The sequence below is a fragment of the Penicillium chermesinum genome, assembly GCF_028974085.1.
Source record: "Penicillium chermesinum strain IBT 19713 chromosome Unknown utg000003l:1.0-5111272.0:1.0-5115320.0, whole genome shotgun sequence".
In the NCBI taxonomy this organism is placed as follows: Eukaryota; Fungi; Ascomycota; class Eurotiomycetes; order Eurotiales; family Aspergillaceae; genus Penicillium; species Penicillium chermesinum.
Genome location: NW_026695313.1, coordinates 4,341,017 through 4,360,818, shown reverse-complemented (window position 1 = coordinate 4,360,818; position 19,802 = coordinate 4,341,017). Strand labels below are relative to the sequence as shown.

Below are 19,802 nucleotides of genomic sequence, written 5' to 3'. Positions count from 1 at the left end.
TGAGGAAAAGCAGAGAGGTGAGACACTGCTTTGGTCTCCTTTAAGCACAAGCGCTATTAAAGAATAAGCTCATCGGGTCTCAAACTTTCATGTATGCATAGAATTGAGATAATCTGGCGGGCCTGCCAGAGGGATCGTCCATGTAATGAACTTTAGTTACTGGGGGTGGCGCCGCCAATCATACCCTTGACGCTCTGGTAGGACTCGGGCGCGTAGGTTGGGGCCATAGAGCCCAGGAAAAGGAAGAAAATCAAGGCAGCAGCACCGAAGATGACGAAGCGGCGCATCCCAGGGTTGGTTTGTCCGTATTCCGCCCAGGCGCGACCGACCTGGCCGGCGTACTCAGCCATATTGTCCCCACCAAGCTTGTAGTAGACGAGACCAACAAGAGCCAGAGAGTAACCAAAGAACTGGAGACCGGTGACCGGGGTGTTCCAGAGGATCATGGAAGCGGCCACGAGCAAGATATCCTTCAGAACACCGCAGAGAGTCATGACCAGAGACGAGGTCTTGCCGATCAGGAAGACCACGGAAACGTTCAAGAGGAAGGCAATCATGGCATTGGCAAGCAGAGTCCACACTCCAACCTCGTAGATATGGCCCATGGTGAGCTTGGGCACCTCCAGGAACAGAGCAACGGTACCGTTCATGATGGCGCAGATGGGAGCGAAGTAATACAGAGAAACCATAGGGTCCATCTTATACTCGGGGGAGCTGAGGAGACGCTGCACCATGACCAAACGAGTAGCCTCGAAAACAATACCACCAAGCTGGAAGAGGAAACCAATCATAACGAACTTGATCTCGCCGAAGGACGCAATTATGACACCAATGACAATGACAGAAACGTTCATGAGGGTCTTGTAATTGACCGGAGCCATGCCCATACCCCACGTAGCCAGAAGGACAGCAACAGGAGTGGTAGCCTTCAACATCTGGATGAAAGCGACACTCAGATATAGATAGGTCACGTTGCCGCAGATCAAGGACAGACTGAACATAAGCCCGATGGGGACAATAGCGCGAAGGTAGACACGGCCTGTCATCTTGACATTCTTACGGCCATCGAGGACAGTGGTGGTGCGGGCGAGGATCTGGGTCATGAGAGAGGCGAAGCCCAAGTGCCATGTTGTAAGGATAATAGCTAGAATACGTGTTAAAGACGAAGGAAACAAGGCAGAGTAGGGGACATACGGAAGCCTAGGAGGGTTGAGCGGTTAGTCTGAAGCTCTGCACGGATCGCACACGACAGGGAATCTACTCACGAAAGTTCTTGTAGTCAAGGAGCCACTTGTTGAATAGAATGACACCGGAGCTGAGGGTAATCCAGGTGCTGTTCATGGAACCGATTAGCAGTCATTGCATAGTATGGGCAATTGTATGGGTTCTCACGCTACGTAGACCGCGGGGTGAAGAACGGCCTTGGGGGCCTGCTGCTTCTCGGCAGCCGGGTTGACAGTCGGGAGGCTCTGCTCGCGCGGCGACTCGCCGGAGGTACGGACCTTCTCGCCTTCAGACATAGCGAAAGATGCTCTAGTTTGGTCGTGGATAAACTGTCGAAAGTCGAAAGGCCGCGGACGCGAGAAGCTTCCTTGGCTAAAGGCGGAGGAAGCCACGGGGGGTGAAGATGGCAGAAGAATTACGCAACGCTGGTGAAACCACGTTTATTAACGAATGTAACTGGGAACGACCCAAAAAGAGACAAGCGAGCGTGGTGAGGGGATGAAGAAATGATGATGGTAAAAAAAAAAGGTAAAGGGATGGAATGGGAGTACGTACGTCGAGGAAGAGGGGCCACTAAATTTGGCACCACATCAGTTTGTAGAGCTTCCCAGCCTAAGAACCGAAACTGGAAAAGCCTAAAGAAGTAAACCGTTAATGTCGAGGGCTGGAACAGCACGGAGATAGGATCCAAGGGTAGGAAACGAAGTGGAATCGTGGATTCAACGGGGCTGCAAACAGACTGCGGAGAGCTGGGCAATTCGTTGACACAGGCCGTGGTATTGGTTATGACTGTATTGTTACCGATGGGGATCCGTTACAGCTGAGGCCACCTATCTCGCTCGCCCGAGACTTGCTACGGGGGACCGTATGGCAAGTAGGTACTGCCAGTACTGCCCGCCACGACCTTGACCGAAATACCAGAACCAAACCTGCCGCAAACCATACGCAATACTCAGGGCCTCGAAATCCACGCCCAATACAGACTAGAGCGAATGTCTCCCGTTGACTCCGCTGCGTATTGCCCTGCGGTCCTCTGCATCTCAGCTCGTGGCGAGTCGCTTATTGCGCTGCTCGTACCAATAAGCGTTGTCCATTGTACCCACGGTGTCAACCAACAACTCTGATCATCCTTAAATTTTAGTCCTGGAACATCCTTGGGAGGCTTACGCGTTCCTTATCTCGCCTTGGCGTTCCTCGGAACTGTAACCTTCTGCGTATGGGGCTACTGAGGCTACTGGATTTGCCTCTGTACGAGACACCGGTTTGAGGTAGCGACACCGCACGGAGTACAGATGCACGCCCTCCATGGCAACGCTGATCGAAATTAACCCTCCGTTGACAGAGACGGCATTACGCAAGCAGCTGTTGGTGTAGACCCACCTCAGACCCGCTCCTGGGCAGTCCACTGGGCCAGAGCGCGAGCCCTGGTCCCTTACGGGTGGAGAATGCGACGATCCCTTGAGGAGGCTGTGCTTAACGCCCCCGGGGCGTGGCCCACTCGCCATCGTTGCCCTGGACCAGGTGGCCGGACGAGGAATAGGGGCTGGTCCTATGGCGGTTAGATTCAAAAGAAGCTTGTTTTTATTGGAGTTTCTTGCAGACCCTAGCGCCATGTCTAATCCCACTTGTCAGAGATCGGAACCGTATGGGGATATCTTGAGACTGGTGTTCCATGTGATCAAGGCGACATTATCACATCTGTGTTTGAATCATACCTTTGCACGGAAGGATATCGCCGACAGTGCTGGTTCGAGAAGCTTTTTGATTTCTTCTGTCGATCAATTGAGATCCAGTACCAAGAGAAGATCCTGCCTCCGTTTCCCTGTCTTGTTTAGGAGGGGATAATCAGTGGAACCTCGCCTGAGCGCCTGGACACGAATCTCCTCGAGCTGTGTACCCTGCACCTTGCCCATCGGCGATCACCTACGGATGTCCGCCCGGAGGGTTCAGGGCAAATCGGAACAAAACAAAGAGATGAGGATTAACCATCCATCCACTTTACACCAGACACCCCCTGAAGCGGAGTCCACGGATACTTCCGTCAGGGCTAGGATGGTGATAGCCTCACTAGCAAGCTGCAACGACATCGGTGGCGTTTTTAGCCCATCCCAGCGCTGATCGGAAGAAGGTTCGTCGCATTCTTTTTTACGGAGCAGAATTGAAATGCCCAAGGATGTGTAGTACGTACGCTGTAACTTAGGTTCCTCTTGGGACATGTTAAAAAAAGAAAAAAAAATTAAGAAAATTATTTCGCGCTATCAGAAGATAACAGCATTCTTCGGAAAGCTCCAAGCTGCACAGGGCTGTAGATGGGCTGTAGATTGGCCGCATGCGACCAGCCGGCCCCGAGGCTATTGTTGTAGATAAGGATTCTGCCCCTCTCTCGAGGTCAACCACGGCCGCGTGCGGAGTGTGATAGGTTCGATACAGTCAACACGGGGTCCAGCCAGTGGCGATTCGGCGGATAAACGCTCATCTCTCCAGACTTTCCAGTAGATATTTCTGGAAGACTGAAATGTGAGAAAATTCCAAACCAAGAATTAAGGAATTAAGGAAGTAACAACGTGCTTTTTGCCCCTGAAAGCGTCTTACAGGGACAGTATGGGGAGCCACAATGGGTGTGATACTGCAAGATCTGGACCATTGGAAAAAGGGAGGAACCAATGAAGAAAAAAAAAGGAGGGCAAAATTACCTACAAGGTAATCAAAAGCAATCATTAGAGGGATTGGCAGTAGTGGGCGTAGACCTGAAACAGGTACGTTGCTCCCCACTCAACGACACCGCTCCCAGGTGCCGGGTCCGTTCACCCTGAACCCACGGTTTGCGGTGTTGCCCTCCCACTTTCCTTTCTCAACCCTCCTCTTTTATTCTTCAAGTTCCCCTCGAGTACCTGCAGGCCTTTCTGCTCCGTTCTTCTTCTATGCTGAACATCGCCCGCAAAACCTTCAAACGTGTCCCCAGCTTCCAGGACCTCCTCCAAGGCAGAATGACCCACCCCGACATGTACGTTATACCTCCCCGTCTTGCCAGACCGCTACTAACCCAATGGCTTTCAGTTCCGTTGACGTTCTCGTCATTGGCGCTGGCCCCACTGGTCTGGGTGCTGCGAAGCGTTTGAACCAGATCGTAAGTATCTCAATTTCCTTTTCCAAAACGTGGTGATGGCGGGGGAGAGGCAGAAAAAAAAATAAGGGGGGGAATAAGGAGGGGTACACCACGGGGAGGAAAACAACAACTCACACAGAACAACAGCTAACACAATCCTTAGGATGGCCCCTCGTGGTTGATCATCGACTCTAACGAGACTCCCGGTGGTCTTGCTTCCACTGATGTAACCCCTGAAGGCTTCGTATGTTCTCCCTCCCTGGTTGTTTCGTCCTGTGCGGGGAACAAGTGCACTGACAGCGTGTTAACAGTTGTACGATGTTGGTGGCCACGTTATCTTTTCCCACTACAAGTACTTCGATGACTGCATCGACGAGGCCCTCCCTAATGAGGATGACTGGTTCACCCACCAGCGTATCTCCTACGTCCGCTGCCAGAACCAATGGGTCCCTTACCCTTTCCAGAACAATATTTCCATGCTCCCCAAAGAAGAGCAGGTGAAGTGTATCGATGGCATGATCGATGCTGCCATGGAGGCTCGTGTCTCCAACACCAAGCCCAAGACTTTCGATGAGTGGATCCTTCGTACTATGGGTAGTGGTATTGCCGACCTCTTCATGCGCCCTTACAACTACAAGGTCTGGGCCGTCCCTACCACCAAGGTAAGACCCACTTCTTTCAGCATCTTGGAAATGGTTCAAATCAAGAACTTATATTATTTAGATGCAATGCGCTTGGCTCGGTGAGCGTGTCGCCGCTCCTAACCTCAAGGCTGTCACCACCAACGTCATCCTGAACAAGACCGCCGGTAACTGGGGTCCCAATGCTACTTTCCGCTTCCCCGCCCGCGACGGTACCGGTGGTATCTGGATTGCCGTTGCCAACACCCTCCCCAAGAAGAACACTCGCTTCGGTGAGCAGGGCAAGGTCACCAAGGTCAACGCCAGCGCTAAGACCGTTACCTTGGCTGATGGCACCACTATTGGCTATAGCAAGCTGGTGTCTACCATGGCCGTGGACTACCTTGCCGAGGCCATGGGAGACACTGAGCTGATTCCCCCTCACCAAGCAGCTCTTCTACTCCTCCACCCACGTTATTGGTGTCGGTATCCGTGGTGCTCGTCCCGAGCGCATTGGTGACAAGTGCTGGTTGTACTTCCCCGAGGATGACAGCCCCTTTTACCGTGCCACCATCTTCTCCAACTACTCTCCCTACAACCAGCCTGACAGCTCCAAGAAGCTGCCCACCATCCAGCTCGCGGACGGCTCTAAGCCCTCAAGCACGGAGGCTAAGGAGGGCCCTTACTGGTCCATCATGCTTGAGGTTTCCGAGTCTTCCATGAAGCCCGTTAACCACGAGAAGCTCCTTGCTGAGTCTATCCAGGGTCTCATCAACACGCAGATGCTGCAGCCCAGCGATGAAATCGTCTCCACCTACCACCGTCGCTTCGACCACGGTTACCCCACCCCTAGCCTGGAGCGTGAGGGTGCCCTCACTCAGATCCTCCCCAAGCTGCAGGAGAAGGGTATCTGGTCTCGTGGTCGCTTCGGTAGCTGGCGCTACGAGGTCGGCAACCAGGATCACTCGTTCATGCTGGGTGTCGAGGCTGTCGACAACATCGTCAACGGTGCCGTTGAGCTGACCCTTAACTACCCCGACTTCGTCAACGGCCGCCAGAACACCGAGCGTCGTCTGGTTGACGGTGCCCAGATGTTCGCTGCCGCGAAGAAGAACAAGCAGTAGATAATCATGCTTTTTTTTCCCTTTTTCTTTTCGGCATTTCCTTTCGTCTTTTGTCTTTTCTTTTATTCATATATTATGGCTCTGAGAGAGTAATGCCCAGAGCTTGTTTCCTTTTCCCTCTTATTTGACGCAAGTTGCCACGAAGTCGGACGGTTTGGAAAATAAAACCATACATGCAAGGAAGCATTTGAAGCGGCATCTGGAAGAGAAGATTTTTGTTGGCGTTGCATGTGAATCAATTCCCAAATTTCATACAATTTCTCTTTCTCTTTTCCTGTTATCCTAGAATTAGTTTCAATTGGCGGTCTTTTCATTCATTGATACACCCTATTTAGTCTGATTTGGCCTTGAAGGGTTTGGGTTTATCCTACCCCCAATTAATATCGTCGACGAACAAATTTACCTCCTTTCATAATTCACGACCTGGCGAGAACATAGGCTCCTCGGAGCCTCCCATTCATCCGAATGATCCATAATCCCTCAAAACCGATCGAACCAGAGATCTCGGACGCGCAATCTCGAACGCCACCAGATAACCCTAATATGCCCCCACTGGTGAGCCTGTGGGAGTTCTCCTTGGAACCAGACTTTGTCGTTGTGTGGTTGCGGCCGCTGGTTGGCCGCAACCCTATCAACGTTATCCCGAGTAGCGCTTTGAGTGGATCGAGCGAAGTGTTTTGCGACCGGCTGGACCAAACCCCTTTCCCAGGCTATTTCCAAGGTTGAGACTCTTCTCACAATAGAAATTGTGAGAGGGGTTTATTCCAATGTTTAGGTTGGGTCTGGAGGATCTGGTTTGCTTATTCGGAGTGTTACATCAGATGACCGGCCCGGGGTTCTAGACCCATGTTCAAGTGGATGAATAGGTGGATTTCTTTCTTTTTGGAAAAATCCTTTTAAAGAATTGAGTTTACGTGTGGCTTGTAGATGAATGGAAGACAGACATATCCGTTGATGCTATCCATTGATGCCCCGAAGTCCACAGCTTACTCAATTAATTTCTCAGTATGCGTTATATAGTCGATACCCACGACAGCCTTGGGGTCGCTGTTGTGTAAGATGTAAAAAGAAAAGAAAAAAAAAACACAAAAAGCATAAACAAAACGCTTTGATGAGAAGAGTGATATTTGGTAGTTTCATCCAAGTAAAGCAAATGACGGAAATAGCACAAAAATCGTGTCAGCCAACTCTATATGGCAGCTGCCGGCAATCCGTTGTATTCATTAAAATGCTTAGCACTGGGTGGGAGCAAAGCTGACAGCATCGACGAAGACTTCGGAGGTGATGGACGGATCTTCCAAGTCGCAGTATCCGAAGATGCTCAGGACGCCGTGTGATGTTTTGGGGGTATAGGTGCCGTTCAGGGACATCCAAATGCCCAGCTGTGTTTCCTGGATGTCGGCGTGGGCGACCTTCCTGGGGCCAGTGAAGGTGACGTTGTGGCCCATGTAGGCGTAGACTGCGCAGTAGCTGGCCGGCGAGTCCCAGGGAACCTGGATCTGAGCATCGAATGTGTACTCGACGGAAGGCTTCAGGTCTTTGATATTCTGGTAGAAAGAGCGGCCGCCGTTATCAATGGCGGTCTTGATCTGGCTAGTGACGAGTGTCAGCTTGCGCACGGTTAACTGGGCAAATTGTTTGAGAGAACTTCCTTACGCGAAGGAGTAGCCGTCGGCAGCTGGGGTGCCTGAGCTGGAGTTCAAAACGGTGACGGAGTTTGCAACAGTGGCCTTCCATGGAGCCAGCGAGCCGGACTCGAAAGATGGGTTTTGGAGGACGTTGCAGGAGGACATTTTGGTAGATTTTTAGGGGCTGTTCTTTTTGCAAAGATCGGACGGTTTATGCTTGGGATGATGAGAAACTCTTGGAGCTCGAGAACCCAGGTGCACGGTTTTTATATACTCTTTGGGTTCTGAGACACCGGCTGGTGGGTGGCCTCGCCTTTACTCGAACGGGCGCTAGTGCGATGGGTGCCGGCGGAGTTTCCCACACGCTGACGACGGAGATCGCAGCAAAGTTCGAAGGAATCGGCCACCATGTAACCTCCCAGAGCCGCTCTAAGACGCTTAGGCAGTTGTTGATGTTACATGGACTCTGGATCGTTTATCGTGGAAGTTACTAGTATGCTTACTCCCAGGGTTTCTAATTGTTCTCAGGGTCTTATTCAGGTCTTTGGGCATACCAGCCAACCCTTAGCTTGCAGGGACCCCGTAGGGACTGTAGGATCTCCCTATGGAGATTTCTGCAACGCTTCGACGTTCTCTGGGTGATGTTATCGGCAGACCTATAATTAGCAGGGTCTATTTCAATACATCTTCAACTCCTCATGCATATCTCGTACCAGTAATGTGTCATTGGCAGTCATTGCGATGTACAAACCACTTATTTTACTGCCCTGTCTTAGAGATCAGAATAATCCTTTGGAATGGCACATACCGGGCCGGAGCATTTGATCAAGAAAATGACATGTCATCATTGGTCGAATGTACGACCTTCGAAACGTTCGTATCTTTTTGTTGCCGTTTGCCCTGGGGCGGACATCGATCGTCAGGGGGAGAATGTGCTAAGAGATCATATGTTTCCCCGGGGGTTGGTCATTGGTCAGTCCGGCTTCCATGGAACTCGGATCATGAACTTGGGGTAGCCGGGCGGTGCGTATTAGCCACCATTCAACGCAATCCGTCCTTTGGGTCCTTGTCTATCCATCCTTGGGTAGGGTAACTGGGTAGGTAGATGTTCCTACCTCAAGTTCTGTCTGTCCGTAGTCTCCATAATGGGGCGCCTGAAAAAGGACCACGTCGATCGGCTAAAAAAAAGCCAGCCACGCTACATTTTTTGCGAGCGTGCTAAAGATGAAGACCGGTGGATACGCTTGCCGCCGTACTCCGTGGTGGTGACACTTTTCCAGGTTTGCTAAATACAAAGCTAAGACTTTTCAGATCTCTGTATCAATGGAAGATCGCCTGGTTTTCTTTTCTTTCTTCCCCCCCTTAAGCTTGAAGGTGCGGTGTACGTGTAGGTACCAGTAGGTGGCGAGTAGAAGACTGGAGCAACAGTCAAGCTCAAGTTCGAATTAGGAGTTTTATAGTGTTTCACGTGGTATCAGGACGTCTTCAAGTCGTTTCATATAAATAGCATACTAGCATGAATCCAATAACGTATGCGCACATCATGGATGCTGGTTGAGAAGAGCTCAAAGTCGAATTAATTGATCTATTGATAGAACAACGGTTAGCACTTGGATATCTGGAGTCGAATGTTGTACTAGCCAAACGGAGTACCAAAGGCGATATTGAAGTTGAACAAGTCGCATTTGCAATATAACTCGATACACGGCATGCGATGGCAACTATTTTTGTTCAGCACTGCGACAGAAATAGAAGCTATGATTTGGCTATGTACTCTACTAGTAGTCGGTTCTTGAGCGGGGAAATTCACTTCAAGTCATGATCTGCTGCCGCCCACCCCGCGCTGATTCTAGTTCTATTAATACTTTAGCCTCTGGCAACCAGACTGTAAAGCTTGGCGGTAGCCTATAGTAAAGTGGACACCCCCGAGTGAGACAAATGTGTCCAGTCCGCGACGGGTTTGGTGAGCGGCAAGGAACACCAAATAATCATGATTCCTGTGTACTATCCAACATGAATTGCCGCAATGGAGATAGGGAAAAGAATCTCTGCTTTAAGTAGAGCCCACCGAGGGGCAAAGGATGCGTCACCGAAACAGACTAAAGCCAGCCAAGGCCACTCCACAGCTCAGACTGCCTGCTCGGAGTCCATGCGGGCACTTGTTTTATGAACCATCTTCATACCAAGCAGATTTAAACGGCGTACGACAGGGGTCCTTATCCGGGAGGAGGCGCGTGGGTGTCTCCTATTCTGCAGAGGGACGCCACATACCGATCAACTTTCTTACATTTGAAATTCTAGTAAAAGCCATAGGATAAAGTAGCAAAGCAAATTTTCGGTAATATGGATTAAGCTAATACAAACCGACTTCCTCCTTCAGGACTCGTAGAATAATACATGGTCAGCGATGTGCGTCAATAGTACTTTCGTGAACTTTCAACGCAGGGAACTCCGACTTGGCTGGCACCATGGGCACCATTGGGCGCGTACAATTCTTCTACCACACAACATCTCCACGATCGCCCTTGGGCTCGCCCAGTAAAAAGTACTCATCGACTTTCTTCATGCGAAAAGTATCCTGGAAAGTGTTAGCTGACGAATCGGCCATCGTAACCTCGTAAGATGAAGACGCCAGGTTCGACTCTCGGGCCAAATTCGTGCCCTTGCTCACATTGGGCTTAGCATCAGGCCACAGGCGGGAGTTGGTGAATGTAGGATACAGCAGCTGTTCATCATGGACGGTGGGTCTCGCACTGACACGGATCTGTGAGTTGCGTCGGTAGTTTTCTACCAGGCAATATGGGTTAGCGAGATGATCATCCATAATCCGACTATTGGACCCTCCTTGCTCACACTCACCCTTGTCACGGCCCCGATGTCCGATTTGCCCACGACCTTTACGGTGCTCGCGGGGTAGATTGACTGAGTTAATAACAATACGCGGCCGCTTACGCTCGCGAAGCGGAGTCACTCGATACTGGGTTCGAGCAGATGCTTGGCGAAGACGGGTGATAGTGGCGGTAGTATCCACTGGGTTGACAAGGCTATTTCCTACAGAGGTTCGTACAGACGGAGCTTCTTCCATCGTTTCGTCCGAGGTAGGCTGTTCGTTGAAAATCGAGGTAGAGTAGTAAGAGGCAGAAGAAGATCCCAGCACTGATGCGTGGGGGATCGTATCAAGATCCCCATGCGAAGGGCCGGATTGGAAAGAGGCGGACGAGGAGCCAATTGAATGGCCGACAGGGATTTGGCTTCGATCGTTGAGATTCAGTTGGCCTAGCGCAATAAGCACCTTGTTCTTGTCAAAGACGCTTTGCAGAGTAATTTCGACCTCCTCCTCGCGCAGCCAAACCATCGTTGGCGGGCGCCGGAGCATGATGCCGATGGAAATGACCCACGTTAGAGCGTGCTGGAGAGGTCGTACGGGCGCCTGGAGGGAAGAATAGGAAGGATAGCACCCTGGCAGGAGAAAGATTCCCCAAACCTCAGCAAGTGAGAGTAAGGAAGGTCATGTCATGGGTCGACCCTGCCAGTTCTCGAAACTAGACAAATCAGCGCCGTGCGCGATAGCGACGCGACAAACCCATTTGAGAATTTCACTTTCTGATTTCAGCGTAAATGAAATCACTCGGTCTCTACTTGTTGACCAATTTCCCCATATCTCCCAGATTTAGATGGTGATATTCTGGCCTACATGTATTAATAGCCCATGCTCAGCCCCCTCCGACACTAGACCCAATTCCTCCTAAGTCTCCGGAGCCTCCTGTTGAACATCTTGCCCTCTCTTTCCCTCCCCCTCCCTCCAACGTCATCTGGACTGGATCATGCCTCCTCGGCCTCAGTCACCGCCGTCCTAGTCTGTCGGCTGCCTTTCGTTTGATTTCTTCTCGAAATCGTGCTACTTCCCTCCCCCCTTGCTCTACCCTCAATTCCCACATCGCCCCCCTCCTTCGGGACTAGAGGTCAGCTCACTCGATCATCCGCCAACGTCCCCGTCATGAACGGGGATCTCAGTCTCTCCCAGTCTCTGGGAGGGCTTCGCATAGCGAATCCAGACGATTCTCCTCTCCAATCGGAGGACGCGACCGCCGGTTCGATGGTAGCCAGTCCATCCGACATGGGCGATTCGGTATCAACACATCCACAGTTTTCCGAATCTGTACCGCACGACGAGCAATCCGCATCATTTCCTCCAGCCCCGACCGACTACCCATCTTCATACGAGACCCGATCCTCTCTGACCTATCCTGTACCTGACCTTCCTCAGGCCCAAGTCGGTCCATATCAGCCTTATTCGGCGACACACTCGACGCCCCCAGGCCACTCCCGCCCCCTTTCCTCCGTCTACGCGAATGGCTCAGCCCCCCTCAGTACTTTCCCGTGACAATGAATATCGTATGCGGACCGACTCAGGTGCCTCATCGACTTCCACCCAGCAGTCCCGGAAAGACGTCCGAGGCGCGTCGGGCGTTGCGGCCATGCAGGCCCAGGCAGGTGTCCCTGTTCGTGATAACTCCCACAGCGACCGGTCCTACAGAACTGCTCAGATCCCCAATGGGCCGGCAGTGATGCGTCAGACATCAAGAGCACATGCCCGAGGTAGCACACAGCAACCCGCGATGGCCCGATCCCCCTATGGCTTAGAAAACGGACCCCCGCCCAGCAGCGAAGACTGGCAGGATCGCGGCGCAGCTGTTTCCGTGAGGCAGGAAGTGGATGCGAATGGCCACACAGTATCACGTTTTGTTAAGAAAGGAGTGCGCGATTTTTCGTTCGGCAATACCCTCGGAGAAGGCTCGTACAGTACCGTGGTCTTCGCAACGGATAGACAGACGTTAAAGGAATATGCGATCAAGATCCTCGACAAACGGCACATCATCAAAGAGAAGAAGGTGAAATACGTTAATATCGAGAAGGATACGCTGAATCGCCTCACCGACCACCCGGGAATTGTCCGTCTATACTATACTTTCCAGGATGAACGTTCGCTGTACTTCGTGTTGGATCTTTGCAAAGGAGGCGAGCTTCTTGGTGTACTGAAGCGGATGTCGACGTTTGATGAAGAGTGCACCAGGTTCTACGGCGCCCAAATCCTTGACACGATAGATTACATGCACAAGCGTGGGGTGATCCATCGAGACCTGAAGCCGGAAAATGTATTACTCGATCACCAAATGCATGTCAAAATCACCGACTTTGGCACAGCAAAGATTTTGAAAGCGCCACGGCGACCGGACGAGAGCACGAGTTCCATTCCAAACATGGATTCCTCAGAAGTGCCCGAGGAAGAGCGAGCAAGCTCTTTCGTCGGTACAGCCGAGTACGTCAGTCCAGAACTTTTGACGGACAAGAATGCTTGCAAAGCCAGCGATTTGTGGGCGTTTGGTTGTATCATATATCAGTTGCTGGCTGGTCGCCCGCCTTTCAAGGCTGGAAACGAGTACCAAACATTCCAGAAGATCGTTGGCCTGGATTACGATTTTCCTGATTGGGTTCCCGGCCGTTGCTCGGGACCTTGTCGAACGTCTGCTGGTTCTTGACCCTGCTCAGCGACTGCAGATAGAGCATATCAAGAATCATGAATTCTTTGATGGTATCTCATGGGGTACCGACATGTGGAAGCAGAAGGCCCCCCGCTTGAAGGCCTATGTTCCGCCCCCACGAGAGCCGATCAAGCTCAATGGTGACAATAGCGACAACTTCCCTCCTGCAATCTCCACTGCTCCATCCAACGCGCCGAACGCCGCTAGCACGAGGAACCTGCCTAGAGTAGTGACTGAGTTACCTCCGCCAAGTCAGTTGGATATTGAATGGTCGCCAGTCCTCAGCAGATCCAATGAGCGAATCCTCAAACTCGGGAATATGGTCGTCATATCCTCCGCGGCAAGTCATAGCCCGACCGGGAAGAATAGCAGTGGCGAGCTGGACACCACGTCCAAGAAATTCTCGCGCTTCTTCTCAAGTTCGACAACAAAGAAACGAAACCGCCTAGTAATGGTCACATCGTCAGGACGAGTTATTCTAGCGGCGCCGGGCGGGGATGAAAAGAAAGCGAAAGCGGAGATATCTCTTCTTGCTACAGGAACGACCTTCAGAAGCACCACTGATGTCAAAGGTCACTCATCCTGGATAGTGGATACGGTATGTAGCCCCCTCCCCCCTCTACCCACGGCCATCTTTCAAAACTACCTACTAAGATGATTACAGCGAGATAAGCACTTTGTATTTGAAGATCCCAAATTATCTCCTGGGGCGTCAGCCGTTACAGTACAGGAGTGGCTTGATGCATTGGATCGAGCCAAGGAAATTGCTTTGACCCAACCCAGTGCTGGGCCATACTCCGCTGATGATGCATTCCGCGACATCCCATCGGAGTTCTCCAGCCATACCAACACGCTCGATCGCACAGCCGATCTACAGGGTGAAAACACATCTCATCCGCCGACTCGGAATACATTGGTTAAGCACCAGCAGCACGATTCAGAATCGGTCAAGGGGAAGAAGAGGTTCAGCAGACGCCATTCCAAAAATGGCCTTGCTGCTGCATTCTAGATTGTAGGGAAACAGGATGTCCAGGTGGCATCCGCCCTACCCTCATTACTTGATATTGTTTCGACATAGGTTTGGGATCGCGCCTGGGACATCACTTGTTGCCTTTCTGTGCCTTGAATTCCCTTGTCCACTCCCTCCCCCTCCCCCAATGTCCGTTCAACGTCCTGCCCGCTTCTGCAGGGAAGACAATAAACCCTTCTGCATATTCTTTTTCCACTGCATCTTTTCGTGATGAGCGTGTTTTGTCGTGTCGGGCTATGTTTTGCATTTAGAACCGGACGGAAGTATGCATTTTCTTGTTTCTCCTCCCCTTTTCTCAGGGTTTTCCCCATATCATACGAGTCTCTTCTCTCCTGATTCATTGTGTCCACTGTTATATATCCCTGGTTTGATTTGATGCATCGTTCGACGCCTTTTCCGAAGCCTTGTGTTCATTTCTCCACATTTGGCGAGTCCCCAAGATATTCATCGCTGTCTAGCTATGCGCTGCAGTAGAAGTCTGTTACGTTTTCAACCTCGTTCTTTTCTTTGTCACGCCTTTCAACCTCCAAAAAGCCTGGCTCAGAAGCCATTCGATCGCTATTTCTTATTTTCGGGCCTTGGGCCTTCAGCTTTCAAACGACCTTGCCTAGTCCTTTGCTCGGACTGCTATTCCCTTTGCATTTCGATTACCATTTTTCTTCCCCCTTTCTATCCAGTCCTTCCATACTCCATCTCATTTCTTGTCTTCTTGTGAGAGTCAAAAATTGATATACCCGATCTTCAGTTAGCGGATCTCATTATGCTTTCTTCTGTTGGACGAGGATATTTAAATTCGAATATGCACTTTCTTACTTGCTGGGAAGTCCCAATGCATGCTGCCCCTTAGGACTATATATGGGCATATCTTAACGGGTTCTAAAGTAATACTTGTCGTACCTACATGGGTTTAAAACTGATACTAGTAGCTTTTAGTGTACCTGGACCCACTGTCAGATGACTCTTGAGACATCTGCAGACCTCTTAAACTCAAATTTTTCTTAAGAGGTCCGACGCAGGTTATATATATGGACATTGAATCGGTTGTCAATTACTTGAATCGTGCAAACCTGAAAAATTTCAAGGGCTCTTCAATTCTATTATCAATTGACATGGGACACCGGCAGGCGACGTATTCTGAAATGCGATACTGGCAGTCTACAGAGCTTACAAAATCCTCCTGAAAAGAGAAAGGAAATGCTTGCGTTCCTACTTTCAACTTAAGAACTTACATAGTCCTGGTCACGGTTGAGTTTTAGTCATCCAATTCACATTTGCACATCCACACGTATAGTAAACATGTCAAAGAGCATAGAAGACACAGCCAAGAAGATCTTTCCCATCATTCAGTAGACAGAAGACTCCAAGGTTGGCCAAAGGGTTATTTTTTTTCGCGGCCCAGAAAAACAAGTCAAGGAAACAAAACCAATTCTGTCCCACCGAAGATAGCTTCCAACTCAGCCTTCTCCCTCGCCCCTAAACGCAACACAAAAGAATTTCAGCAATCCCGCGCGCAAACATCATCACGTATCACACGGGGTTGATTTCATGGATGACTAACAAACAAAGAAATCTCAACCCTTCCCAAGCATGTTTTCTTTTTAGCACGCTGAGAGGATATTTGGGCACGAGCAGAGAAAAGACCGAGGGGTTGAAACAACGATCAAAGGCGGTTCTGGGCAGCTCTTCCCACGCGAGAATGGTGGGGAACGTTTGACGAGTAGATTTAGTTACCGCCCAGGCTGGGGAAGTTCTTCTCGTCGACAGTGGGGCCGGCAACGGGGGCACTACGGGCGCCACCACGGCCACCACGAGGAGCACCAGCAGCACCACCACGGGGAGCACCGCGGGGAGCACGGTCACCGCCACGAGGGGCGCGGTCGCCACGGGGGGCACGGTCACCGCCACGGCCACCACGGCCGCCGCGAGCGCCATTGGAGGGGCCGGAGCGAGGGGGCTCGACGTAGCGGAGGTCGACGTCAAGGTAGTTCTTTTCCTTGCGCTGCTTCTGGCTCTTGGTCTTCTCGTAGGAGGGCTGGATGTAGCTGTCCTCCTCGGACTGCTTCAGCTCGGTAGCTCCGGCCCACTTCTTGTCGTCCTTGGAGCCCTCGTTGGCGGCACGGATGGGCTTAGCGGCCAGGCTCTCGCGCTGGGCCTTCTCGGCGAGGTATTCGCTGAACGACTTGGACTTGTCGACCTCTTCCTCCTCGGCGGCGGGAGTCTGGGGTTCGTTCTCCTCGTCCTTGGCGATCTTCTCAGCGGCACGTTCATCATCGAAAGCCTTCTCGCCGCTCTCGGCACCCCAGCCCTGCTGGACCTGCTTGCGGGTGTCGCTGTTATATGGTGTTAGTTGATTCTATCATAGCCAGGCGAACCACAAACACAATTGCACGGTCGGATTCGGATATGATGGTACGCTGGGCGACACTTCCGATTGTGTGTGCATTGATCCAATTGCGGGTGAACTTACGCATGACCAGTGCGGGACTGGCGGTCACCACGGCCACCACGGTTGCCACCACGGCGAGTGGGCTGCTCGGCCTCATCGGTGGGCTTGGAGCGGTTGTTGGAACGGCCGGCATTGCGGTCACGGAAAGCTGTATCAAGACTATTAGCTGGTGCTACCCTACATTTATGGAAATTTTTATATCGTCACATACCAGCCTCGTTGCCGGCGGTCACACGGCCACCACGGCGGCCATTGTTCTCACGGGGAGCCTGGTTGGGAGCCTGGCTGGGAGCCTCCTTGGGAGTATCACGCTTGCCGATACGGGGAACTGGGCGGTCCACGGCCTTGGCTGGGGGGGGTGGGGGTCTGTTGGGGTCGAGTTCAGGGTCATTGCCTGTTCAAGTGTGGTTAGCTTCATAGGCGGATGATGGAGTGGTTGAAGCGGATTAGAGAGGAGTGTGTCGAGCGGTGCGTGGGATTGCACGGATGGAGGCGTTTTGCAAGGAATTCGAGGTTAAGAGTTAAATCACATACCAAGAAGCTCATAGAGGTTCTATTGAAACGCAAGAAAAAAGGAAATAAGCATGTTAGCCAGGGCGCCCGCAATGGAGAAGCTGAATTGAGGCATAAAAGGCAGATAGCTCAACGTTCAGCACTATCAGCGTACCTTGGACCGTACGTCCACCATGACGCCTGATGTTATGGAGTCCTTCCGGCGGGGGAAGGCACTCGACGATCACAGAGGATTTAAAGGAAGCACAAGGCAGAACCTACTGAAGATTCCGGCCTCTGTAGATTGATGGTGATGAAGGGGGTGGTCTAAGAAGGAGGATGAGGTTTGTGGCGGGATTCCGAATTCGGCTAAGCGCCGGATTTACTAAGCGAGGCATCAGTGCGGTCCAACCAATCAGCATCGCGCCCGCCAATCCAGTCGCTCGTCGTTTAGTCAGCGTCAGCTAGGGTTTAGGGTAATCATGCCAGCATTGCGTCACGCGGAGATGGTAACTAACTAGTTAACTATCATACATTTAGCTTTCCTCCGCGCAGATGGACAGATCCAATTGACATGGATCCACCCGGGCGATCCCCCTCGCCCGACCATGCTGGGCCAGCTGCTCAACGTGCTTGCTGGTGCTGCCCATGTCTGATTGGACCTGACGAAGTGTCCTGGAACGGTGACCCGAGGCCGCTTACACCTTATCATAGCTAATGCTATCTACCCCTGGGTTGACACCTGATACTTGACAACCTGCTCTAGTCGGTCAAATACGGTGTCGCCACGTAGTTCATATATCATACATTCAATCTCCAGATAGCTAGGGGCAATTCAGCAAGTCTACAATCCCAATGGCCGCAGCCGTCGTAGATATATCACGTATTCACATCACAGTAAGAATAACAGAATAATCACCATATATACAGCTCCGTGGTATCAAACCCTCACCTCTCCGCAAGGGAAGAAAAGCAGCCTTGGAAAAAATCATCTCACATAACGCCATGCGATGCTTAATGGGAAATAAAAGATAGAACTTTTTGAAGAAGAGGAGAGTAACCGCCCAGAATGATGGCTGAATAACGTTTGTCTTGTTTTCGGGTTTTGTTCATTCTTCCCGACCCCGTTCAATTGCGAGGATGATTTTGCTCGTAGTTGAATGGTGTTGGGAAATGCATGCTCGCACTAAGTCCAAAGGGGTCTGCATCGAGCATGGGCTCATACTGGCCCAATAATTGGTTCGCAGTGCCGAAGTCGCCGGCTGCACTGTCCCCGCCAGGGGGTGGATTAAATCCGGATAAGCTGTGCGAGCCGGAGGCAACAGACTGCGGAGTAAAACCTGGCATATAGGAGGCATTCACTGAGCCGTCGTGGTCGTCGTCGACCATATCGGCCTGTGCATCATACTCTTGCTCTGCGATAATAATTAGTATCGATCGTCTCGAAAGGGTGGGATGAAGCCGACATACCGAGTTGGTCATAATGTTTTTGGAAGGGAGAAGGATAGTATGCAGCAGCAACTCGCTGACCACGAGCTCCGCGAGATTTAGGGTCCGTGGGGTCAGTCTGCGGCATGCTGATAGCCGGCGGTGAGGTCTGGTTGTTGAAGGTCCGAGGCTGCGGGAGCAGCTGCGGGCGACCGCCTTGCTGGTCCACACCGACAGGGGACATGGCACCCTGGAATCCAAACCCGGGGGACTTGGTATGCGACGGCGACGAAACGTGCGACGTTGGGGTGGCTTGGAACTGCGGCGAGGGGACACCGTAGGCGCCTTCGCGCTGCGACATGGCGAAGGCGTCGGGCTTAGAGGTGAGACCAGCTGGGTGCCTTTGAACCGGGCGAGGGCCAGGAGCCGGTGTAGCCTTGGAAGACATGGGGGGGTTTGGCAGCAGCGCCGGGAGCACCGGTCTTCAGTCGTAGCTCAGCTTGTACATCGATGCCCTTCTCGAGGAGGATGCGTTCCAGTAAGGAGTTCTTGTAGCGCAGCATTAAACATTCGTCGGCAGCGCTGCGGTGGCTCTGCTGTAGGCTCTGCAGGGATTCCTCATTCCGCTTGATGGTGGTCTCAAGTTGGCGAATGTACTCGGTGCGACGTTCGCGGAAAGCTGCTTGAGCTTGTCTGTTGCGCTGTTTGCGCTCTTCAGAAGTGGCGTAGATCTATCTCGAAGAGGGGGGTCGGGTTAGCCATCGGAATTCCGTTATCTCGCCGCCGGGTATCAGAGGGATCGCCTGCACGTCATCATAGGCGCGACAGATAAGGAATCAACAAGGGGATATAAAGGGAATGCGGGGCCCCAGAATACGTGCAGTAGTTCAAGATTTACGTACAGGTTTTCTTCCTCCCTTGCGCTTTTGCGTCTGGGCAGGGTCTTGAGTCAAGGGTTCGACCTCCGGGTCGGGGGTCGAGACGGCGGAGCTGATGGAGCCATCTGGCAAAGGTTCAGACTTGGGCACGGGGTCCATGACCGAGTCATTGTGATCAGGACGGGCAGACTCGACCATGGAGACCATTGGAAGACCCCGCTGAATATAAGTTATGTAAAAGGAATGTGTTTTCCTTTCCGACCCAGAGGGGCGTTAATCGTTT

At 51.8% G+C, this 19,802-nt stretch overlaps 8 protein-coding genes across 8 annotated transcripts; 2 read left to right on the top strand and 6 right to left on the bottom strand.

Moving 5' to 3' along the window:
* Positions 1 to 152: 152 nt before the first annotated feature.
* Positions 153 to 1,520, bottom strand: glfB (uncharacterized protein; the record flags this gene model as incomplete). The annotated part of the gene is made up of 4 exons (XM_058473897.1): positions 153 to 1,144; positions 1,195 to 1,200; positions 1,266 to 1,333; positions 1,393 to 1,520. The coding sequence occupies 4 exons, from the start codon at positions 1,518 to 1,520 to the stop codon at positions 153 to 155; spliced, it is 1,194 nt and encodes a 397-aa protein (XP_058332900.1).
* Positions 1,521 to 2,387: 867 nt separating this feature from the next.
* On the bottom strand, positions 2,388 to 2,729 carry N7468_004599 (uncharacterized protein; the record flags this gene model as incomplete). Its single annotated transcript, XM_058473896.1, has 1 exon — positions 2,388 to 2,729. One exon carries the CDS (start codon positions 2,727 to 2,729, stop codon positions 2,388 to 2,390), a length of 342 nt encoding a protein of 113 aa, XP_058332899.1.
* A 1,416-nt stretch (positions 2,730 to 4,145) lies between these two features.
* Positions 4,146 to 6,074, top strand: N7468_004598 (protoporphyrinogen/coproporphyrinogen oxidase; the record flags this gene model as incomplete). Its single annotated transcript, XM_058473895.1, has 6 exons — positions 4,146 to 4,228; positions 4,282 to 4,351; positions 4,494 to 4,574; positions 4,642 to 4,992; positions 5,054 to 5,344; positions 5,400 to 6,074. The coding sequence occupies 6 exons, from the start codon at positions 4,146 to 4,148 to the stop codon at positions 6,072 to 6,074; spliced, it is 1,551 nt and encodes a 516-aa protein (XP_058332898.1).
* A 1,232-nt stretch (positions 6,075 to 7,306) lies between these two features.
* N7468_004597 (uncharacterized protein) lies at positions 7,307 to 7,867 on the bottom strand (the record flags this gene model as incomplete). The annotated part of the gene is made up of 2 exons (XM_058473894.1): positions 7,307 to 7,667; positions 7,731 to 7,867. 2 exons carry the CDS (start codon positions 7,865 to 7,867, stop codon positions 7,307 to 7,309), a joined length of 498 nt encoding a protein of 165 aa, XP_058332897.1.
* Positions 7,868 to 10,199: 2,332 nt separating this feature from the next.
* Positions 10,200 to 11,078, bottom strand: N7468_004596 (uncharacterized protein; the record flags this gene model as incomplete). The annotated part of the gene is made up of 1 exon (XM_058473893.1): positions 10,200 to 11,078. One exon carries the CDS (start codon positions 11,076 to 11,078, stop codon positions 10,200 to 10,202), a length of 879 nt encoding a protein of 292 aa, XP_058332896.1.
* Positions 11,079 to 11,699: 621 nt separating this feature from the next.
* Positions 11,700 to 14,254, top strand: N7468_004595 (PDPK1 family serine/threonine-protein kinase; the record flags this gene model as incomplete). The annotated part of the gene is given in 4 exon segments (XM_058473892.1): positions 11,700 to 11,979; positions 12,074 to 13,142; positions 13,159 to 13,843; positions 13,910 to 14,254. 4 exon segments carry the CDS (start codon positions 11,700 to 11,702, stop codon positions 14,252 to 14,254), a joined length of 2,379 nt encoding a protein of 792 aa, XP_058332895.1.
* Positions 14,255 to 15,998: 1,744 nt separating this feature from the next.
* On the bottom strand, positions 15,999 to 17,409 carry stm1 (uncharacterized protein; the record flags this gene model as incomplete). The annotated part of the gene is made up of 6 exons (XM_058473891.1): positions 15,999 to 16,605; positions 16,655 to 16,699; positions 16,743 to 16,869; positions 16,933 to 17,115; positions 17,256 to 17,274; positions 17,389 to 17,409. 6 exons carry the CDS (start codon positions 17,407 to 17,409, stop codon positions 15,999 to 16,001), a joined length of 1,002 nt encoding a protein of 333 aa, XP_058332894.1.
* Positions 17,410 to 18,341: 932 nt separating this feature from the next.
* Positions 18,342 to 19,726, bottom strand: N7468_004593 (bZIP transcription factor; the record flags this gene model as incomplete). Its single annotated transcript, XM_058473890.1, has 4 exons — positions 18,342 to 18,628; positions 18,684 to 19,077; positions 19,148 to 19,372; positions 19,544 to 19,726. 4 exons carry the CDS (start codon positions 19,724 to 19,726, stop codon positions 18,342 to 18,344), a joined length of 1,089 nt encoding a protein of 362 aa, XP_058332893.1.
* Positions 19,727 to 19,802: the final 76 nt, after the last annotated feature.